Here is a 9,129-nt window from a genome sequence, read left to right on the forward strand (position 1 = left end):
CACATATTTGTGGTTTTCTACTTATGGATTATGTTTTTATCGAACCCAAAATGGATGCATCGTGTTGCTTTCTCTTTCTTAATTTAACTGTAAAGTTAACAATTGATTTCAACGACATGTAAAAGGGATATTCAGTCAACCTTTATTAAATAAGTAAATAAATAAGTAGTATTTTGCATGTTACTCTATTATATATACAGTATTTTTTACTGTTAAAATGAACGGATGAACGTTATGTTCTCTTACTTTTTCTCCTTCATTTTGATAGGAAATTTGTATGATTAAGTGCACCCATTCTTTTCTTTGACCCATTTTTTATCGATCTGCCCTATGACATGGGCATCACACAATTATCATATTAGATACATGCATGTTAGTATTAATTTTTTTGAAAAAACACGAATCACTTAGCATTTTGCATTTGCTAGGAATTCAAAATGATGTTACTTTTTATATTTCCAGACTAATGTTGTTTTTCTGAAATAAGATTTTTATTTTTAATTGTTTTGTAATATTTCGATCTCCTATTTTACGAAATAGTATATGGAATACGAGAAAAAGCAAAAATATTTGTGTCAGTGAGCTTCAGGTGATAGTCACGATGAAGGTAGGACAGTGAAACAATTCAAAGAAATGTAACACGCGTCCTATTAAAGGAACCTCCTAGATGAAGCACTTCCCACTTTCCTTCTTTCTATGTACAAACGTGTCCTTCTTTTTTCCCTCAGTGCTCTCTCTACGTGACTGCCCCTCATTGGCTCTCAGCGCCACACCAATCACTGCAAGCAATACTATTTTTCCCATTTTCCCTGGATATCCTCCTTTATTATGCGGACCCACCTGATCTCATCCCACCAATCACGCCCCTTCACTGTTTTAAGGTTAACCCTAGACACGTGGTGCTTCCTAACCCTATCAACTGTGCCTGTAACTATGATAATCGTATGGACATCCGGCAAAACTAAATCATTTCTGTCTAAAACTTGCTCTACTAGAGAGCTCTCCCGCCCGTATGGACATTGGGAATGGTTGGGCCGGGCCGGGACACACCGGCGCCACCAAAGATACAACGATAATCAACAAGGCGATGATGCGGTTCCGGCCGATTGCGCCCAAGCCCGTCGATAACCATTCGGGCTCGGGCTCTACGGCGGAGACAAACGTAGCAGATGTCCTTGGAAAACGAAGGACGAAGAGAAAGTACGTTAGAGTTAAGAAAAATACCAAGTGCAAAAATAAAAAAGAAGAGAAGGAAAAAAGTGATGGATCGTTGGTGTTGGATGATCAACAAACTGTCGTGACTCTGCAACTACTTCCAGAAAGTAGTGGAGGAATTAAAAGGTCCCCAGAGGACGACGTTAGATCCTACCCAAAAACCATCAATTTTTTGGTGCAAGACCAGCCTACATGGATGAATAGCAATTTTTTATCAATGGGTGCACCGGATCTATCAGATCGGACGTCAGTGGGCATGCGATCTCCGTTAGTTGTGGAGTCGTGTGTGATGGTGGACGGTCTAGTTACAACCACTTTGGTAGATTTATCAGCCTTAGGGAATACGGACATGGAGAAGATGATGAATCTGGAGTGTGACACGTGTCCAGGTTTTATATCGGATGGTGTAGATAACGTCAACTGGGTGAATCTCGCGTATCGGAGAATGATAGATCCGCTAGAGGAAGGTGGAGAGGCGGCGGAGATGGTGGTAAGGTTAGTAGTGAAGGAGAAGAAAACAGTACCATTATTATTATTGCCAGCTTTTGCATGCACAGTAAGAGTTGTGTATACATGGAATAAGGTGAAGAAGTCAAGGACAATGCCTTGTGATGTATGGAAGATGGACTTTGGTGGATTTGCATGGAGATTTGATGCTAAGGCTGCACTTTGCTTGGGCCGTTGAAGGGTAAATAAACCCTTCAATTTTCCATGACAATATCGCAATAGTAATTCAATCTAGTATCACCAGGTAATGTTATTACTTATATATCAGTCATGGGAAGTGATGATGAAATGGAACCCTAAGTGAGAAGAATAAGGATCCCTAAAATTTGTGCTTTTAATATGCTGATTAAAAATCTAGGAGCAAAATGTTGCCTAGCTCTTCTTATTCAAAACTCTACTTCTAAATGTAAATAATGTTTGTTGGAAACTAAGAGTTCGTGAAATTGATAACAAACATATATGCCTTGTTATTAATTCCATTTAGTTTCAATATTGCTACTTATTATATTGTTGAGCAAGGAAAGCTATTCATACTTGAAGACCTTAACAAAAAAATTTCAAATGGAATAGTATCGAACACACTTAAATAATTATTGCGATACTACTTTTTCAAAGCCCTACTTTGAATATAATGGATTTTGTTGAAAATAAGTACTAAGATTTTGATTAAAACTAAGTGTGTTTTACTTAACTTGGGAATTTTTTGTTTACTAGACGTCTAAACTTCAAAGGTTTTCACATGAAATCAGTTCCAATACCTAATTAATTTACCCCTAATATTTTTAATTTTTTTTATTCAAACATGAATAATTTTGCTGAATAAACAATATAAAATTTATTTTCTGTCTATTATATATATCATACCATTTCCTACATTTCTATATATCTTCATTATATTATCTTGAAATATTTTCAGAAAAATTTTCATACTCTTCTACAATTTTCCAAGCACCTGTTCTGAATGCATATGAATAAACTAAGGGCCATAGAGTGTTTCACTCGCACATTGCATTTGATTTGATATCAAATAAATGTACTGACTACAACAAATTGAGAAAGATGAGTAAACACAAAATAAAACTAATGGAGAATGAGCATTATTCTAAAGAGGAAATTTTCTATTATTCTCCAAATTGTCTAGTAGTTTGTTCAAAATAATCGTCTTGACTTCTGGTCAAAGAAAAACAGTGAGTATAGCTCAATATAATATGGCAATATTCATTGGATAGTTACTATATCACATGTTTAACATTGATGTGTTGACTATAAAATATACTAGTACATTTTTTCTCCTATATCGATCCTTTCGCATACTAGCTAGGACTATGACCATAGATAAGTACTACTAAAGTAACTTTATTGTTTTTAATTAGTGGAGCTAGTTAGCATTGAAATAATTGGACAGGGGTAGCTAGGTTGCAACTAAAGTGATTACATTGCCGACTGATTTGTTAGAGAGTTTATCAAAGTCCATATGCTTTTATATTGAAACTAGATACCATAACATCACGACACTGCTTCATCAGTCAGGAAGGGACACGTGTATGATGTAGCCTGCTTAATAAGACGTAAAGAGAAGATTTTGTTTGAATTATCTTTTTCTTTTCTTTTCTTTTCTGGTTGAAGCCTCCTAGAGTATCGTTTAGTCCTTTGAACTTTTATAATGTGGTAAAATGGCATATAATATAGTCTTTCTTTTTTTCCAAAGCAATTGTGATTTACTCATAAAGTTTATAAATTACAACACTGAAGTTATTAAAATCTTTGGTCACATTAAAATTATTAACTTTACCTGTGAATAAATTCATATTGATGGATAGCAATAGAATTATTTTCATTGTTAAGGATGGTTAGAATATTTTGACATTAGTATTGTTATAGTTGGCGAAATATTGTAATTTTAAAGTGGCAATTGGCAACGTAATTTATAACTTTATTGATATAATGAAGATAGTAAAGTTCAATGTCTTTACTTTTATAAACTCCCTCCGCCCTTTATTAGTTCTCATGTCTCACTTTTTGAGAATCAATTTAACTAATTTTTAGTGCTTAACTTAATTAAATTAATCTAATATCTTAAAAATATTTAAAGATTTATAAACTGCACAAAAGGTGCTATAATATATATACACTTCATCTCATACCAATACCAACATTGGTATAATTTATCAGATCAAAGTTTATATATTTTGATTCATACACAATGAAACTTGACAATTATTTTGAAGCCAGGGGAGTTGTGAAAATTCAATTTTATATAATTATAATGTGATAAAAAAAAATAGTTTTGAGTCTTTATATGTAGATATTTATTTTACCTGAACAGTAATTTACGAGTCCAGAGGGGTTAGCCTCTTATCAGACATGTTGGGTTAGTACGGATAAGAACACTTTATATTCTGTATCTTAAAGGAAGATTTGCTTTTACTTGATAAGCTTAAACAATGAGATTTTTTTCTTATTCCCCATAAAGAAAGAGTAGCTAAACATTATTGGTCAATATATATATATATAGGAAAAGGCTTAACGTACCAATAAGGATTATTGTAGTGTTGCAAGTACTTGTTCCTTCTTTGTCAAAATTCTCAAGTTATAAGCTCTCCAGTTTGAATCCTGAACGTAAAGTCATTTTTGTTATAAAATATAATGTTTTACTCTCTTTATTAGTAACGAATATCAAATAAGAAATTAAGGTGTGGTTTGGTTGGGAATCTAGTTATGCTGGAATAAGTTATATTGGGATTAATTATGGTGAGATTATTTTTTATCGAGTGTTGGTTTGTTGTTTTCAAATTAATATGCATGGTATGATTTCTAAGAATAAAGTATTTGATTACCAAAATACCCCTATCTTATTTAACTTCTTTTTTGTTTATATATATTTGTTTTCAAGCTTTAAATATTTATTCTTAAAAATAAAATTTCTATCTTATTTAACTTAATTTTTTTGTGTGTGTATTTTCATGTTTATATCGTGTGTATTTTAAAAATAAAACTTTGATCTTATTTAGCTTTAATTTTTTTACATGTGTCTTCCCATGATTATACCATGTGCGTTTAAAAAAAAAACTTACTACATCTTATTTAGTTTGAATTAAAAACTTCTAACTTAAGTTTGTTAAAGTAAAAGAAGATTTGTTGTTTATGTCACTTCATTTAAACACATATTACTCATATAATATAGAATATTAAAATTCATTTTAATTGATATATACAATATCAATTTTCAAGTTATTAAAAAACTATTTAATTTAAAATATGTAATTGAACAATAGAGTCGATTGTGAAACGATAATGTGTATTAAAACTAGGCAACGCCTTTGTAGTTAAAATATTTTATAGATTACTAGTGAATGATAATTATTATTATAAAATCTACTTACTTTAGTTAATCTTTTCATTGTGTAGTTAGAACTTTTTGTGTTATCAATTCACAAAAAAAACACTTGAAAGGAAAAAGTTGATGTTGAATTCTGTTTTTCTATACTTAAAAAATTATAGTACCTACATTTTGTTGTATATATAAAAAATTATAGCACCTAGTTTTGATCCTTATTATGTATGAGTCTAACAAATTTTATTTTTTAATTTGTTAATTTTGCATTTTGATCCTTTATATAAGAAAATAGCGTATAATTTTATAAAATTCACAAGCAATAGAGTGGGAAAAAAATGCAAAGTTTAATTAATAAGAGGCTAATTTTTTTAGTCATATATTTCTTTCGTTCCAAAATAAGATATTTTAGTCTTTTTAATTTGTCATAAATAACACGTTTTAGATAATCAAGTAGATATCAATAATCTTTTTTCAATTTCAAAAGCAATAATTAAAGATGATGAAAAAGATTGGAGAAATGTGTTTGTAATGAATTTGGGATATTTTTGTCATTTTATAATTTATCTCGGGATAAATTAAGGTGGGATAACTTATACCACCAGATATGTGGGATAAGTTATTCCAAATATTGCCAAATCAAACGGTGTATTAAAAAATTTATCCCGGGACTATTATTTTATTTCGAGATAACTTGTCTTAGTACCTCACACCAAACGGCCCCTAAAAGCCTAATAAGATACAAGCGCAAGGACGGCTCTACCCTTATAGAAAAAAGGCGACCGCCTTAGGCCCCCGAATTTAAGGGGCCTCATTGTTTTTTTTTAGTAATAATAAATTATAGATTTTTTTGAAAAAATTATATATTATTTGTAGAAAAAAATAAATTTTTTATATAAAAAAGAATAATTCAAATAAGTTTGATTTATCTAGAATACTATGTCACAAAAAGAGATTGAACGCAATAGACTTTTTAAAAAAAGAAAAAAAAATTACGTAAAAATTTAAGACTTCCGTTTGATTTTGACCGTAGATCTGTAATGCGCTTGAGCCGCCCCTGTACAAGCGTAGGTGCATACAGATTCTTTCTTCTAAATCAACTACTGAATATATGCCTTTATACAAATAGTTTTCTTCACATAGGTAAAGTTATGATTCCAGTCCCTTATTTTTCTATCCATATGTACCTTATTTCATTTTAATTTTCGTAATGGAATAAATGTCATTCATTAGACTTGAATGAACAGAATAACTATGTGGTTTTAGGCTTTTCTGGTTATTTCCTTAGATTGTACTCCCTCCGTTTAAAAAAGAATGATTTATTTATTTTTTTAGTCCGTTTAAAAAAGAATGATCTCTTTCTTTTTTTGGCAATATTGTAATTTCAGTTTTCCACATGGCATACTTATGACCACAGGATTAAAGGGCATTTTGGTACATTTGACACTAATTTAATTTAACGCGATAAAATTTAAAAATCTTCTTTATTTTTTTAAATTTTGTGTCAAATCAAAATAGGTCATCCTTTATGAAACGGAGTGAGTACTTAGATATATTGATTAGTAACAACAAGCTGCAAGTGATTATTACAGTGTTTAGATAAGTATAAGTTGGTATTACTTGGTAACCACAAAAAATGATACACAGTACTTCTGTCAATTACTTCCTCCATTTTATTTTTCTTGGTCTTTGCATTTGTCATAAATAGATATTTTATTTTACTTATCCATTTTAACAAATTAAGAGAATTGTTTTTTCCATACTACTATTAGGGAAAGTGTTAAATGACCACAATTTTTTAATTAAAATTTAACCACAATTGTGAAAAAGACTTACGTAGCCTTGTGAGTCTTTTCTCAAATAAATTTTCACACGGGGTAAAAATGTCAAAAGGTTCACTACTAAAAAAAGAGGAAAACTGACCACAAAAATTGACCACAAGTAATCGGTTTTTCTCAATTTTCAACCACAAAAACCGACCAAAGTGTGTGGTCGATAAAACTGTGGTAGTTTTTTAAAAATCGACCACACGTGGTCGGTTTTTATATATATATATATATATATATATATATATATTTAAAATTCATTACTATTTTATTAAAATAGAAAAAAATAATTTTAAAAATAAAAAAAATCAAAATAAACAGACCACAAGTGGTTGATTTTTTGAAAACTAATTAATTAATTTTAAAAAACAGACCACAAGTGGTCGATTTTCTTGTGGTCGGTTCTCATTAAATTAATTAATTAATTTTTTTTTAAAAAAATTGACCACATGTGGTCGATTTTTATAATAAATTAATTAATTAATTTTAAAAAAAGATGACCACTTGTGGTCGATTTTCATTAAATTAATTAATTAATTTTAAAAGAAAATAATTTTTTTAAAAAAATATTAAAAATTTCCAAAATAAAAACATTAAAAATTAAATTATTTACAATACTGTCCTCTAATCATTTACAAACATTAAAAATCAAACCAAATTATTTACAATACAGCCACCAATCATTTAATATACAATCAACCAATCAGCATAAGAATACAAACATTAAAAATTAAATTATTTACAAAATTTATTAGAGGTTCCAAATTCAAACTATAAAACATACAAAAGACTAAAAACTACAACTCACCATCCGCATCTTCATTCTCGGCCTCACACATTCTATTATCAATATTTCGTTGATATATCTAGCTATAATCAGGTTACATTTACACAATCAATCACATTCAAGTAATGAGTTCAAGTCACAAACGTTCACATTTCAAATACCTACACCTAAATATTTTCAAGTCACTAATTCACTTCACATGTTACCAAACTAAACTTAATTCAAAATGAAAAGTTAATCTTTCAAGTACCTACACTTAAACATTTTGAAGTCACGAATTCACTTTTCAAGTGATCACACTTTACTAAAATCAAAACGCAAGTTCACATTTCAAGTACCTAAATTCAAAAGAAAAGTCACTAATCCATAATTCAAGTAACTACACTTAAACATTTCAAGTTACTAAGTCACTTCACAAGTTACCTAACTAAACTAAATTCAAAATGAGAAGTTCACGTTTCAAGTACCTAACATCTAAACATTTTTAAGTCACTAATTCACTTCGCTAGTTACCAAACTAAACTTAATTCAAAACACAAGTCCACTTTCAAGTAACTACACTTAAAACATTTTCGACTCACTAATGCACTTCTCAAATAACCACACTTAACTAAATTCAAAACATAAGTTCACATTTCAAGTACCTACACTTAACTATTTTCAAGTCACTAACTCACTTCTCAAGTGACCACACTTGACCATATTCAAAACACAAGTCAACCTTTCAAGTACCTACACTTAAACATTTTCGACTCACCAACTCACTTCTGTACTGACCGCACTTAACTATATTCAAAACACAAGTCCACCTTTCAAGTAACTACACTTAAACATTTTCGACTCGCTAATGCACTTCTCAAATGATCACACTTAACTAAATTCAAAACACAAGTCCACCTTTCAAGTCACTACACTTAACCATTTTCAAATAACTAATTCACATTGTAAGTCGCTACACTTAATCATTTTCAAATAATTAATTCACATTTCAAATCATTATACTTAACAATTTTCAAGTAACTACTTCACATTTCAAATAACTATACTTAATCATTTTCAAGTCACTAAACTTAATCATTCATTTCAAGTCACTATACTTAACCACTTTCAAGTAACTAATTCACATTTCAAGTAACTACATTTAACTATTTTCAAGCCACTAGTTTACAATTTCAAGTAACTACACTTACCGTTTTCAAGTCACAAATTTGCAATTTCAAGTAACTACCATGTTCAAATAGCTAATTGGCATTTCAAGTCACTATAACCATTTTCAACTCTCTAATTCACATTTCAAGTGACTAAACCTAACCATGTTCGTGTCATGAATTCACATTTCAAGTGCTAACACTAAATCAATTTCAAATCATAAATTCACATTTTCAAGTGATTACACTTTACAAATTTCAAAATACAAGTTCACCTTCAAGTAACTACACAAAACCATTTTCAAGTCGCTA

The 9,129-nt window shown here is 29.9% G+C and overlaps 1 protein-coding gene across 1 annotated transcript; it reads left to right on the forward strand.

Moving 5' to 3' along the window:
* Positions 1-1,012: 1,012 nt before the first annotated feature.
* Positions 1,013-1,900, forward strand: LOC107858415. Its single transcript, XM_016703061.1, has one exon. It carries the CDS (start codon positions 1,013-1,015, stop codon positions 1,898-1,900), a length of 888 nt encoding a protein of 295 aa, XP_016558547.1.
* The last annotated feature ends 7,229 nt before the right edge of the window (positions 1,901-9,129 follow it).

This window comes from Capsicum annuum, chromosome 2 (assembly GCF_002878395.1).
Source record: "Capsicum annuum cultivar UCD-10X-F1 chromosome 2, UCD10Xv1.1, whole genome shotgun sequence".
In the NCBI taxonomy this organism is placed as follows: Eukaryota; Viridiplantae; Streptophyta; class Magnoliopsida; order Solanales; family Solanaceae; genus Capsicum; species Capsicum annuum.

Excerpts from the sequence above, each read along its gene's own strand:
- LOC107858415 (XM_016703061.1), top strand. The coding sequence starts at position 1,013 with ATGGACATTGGGAATGGTTGGGCCGGGCCGGGACACACCGGCGCCACC.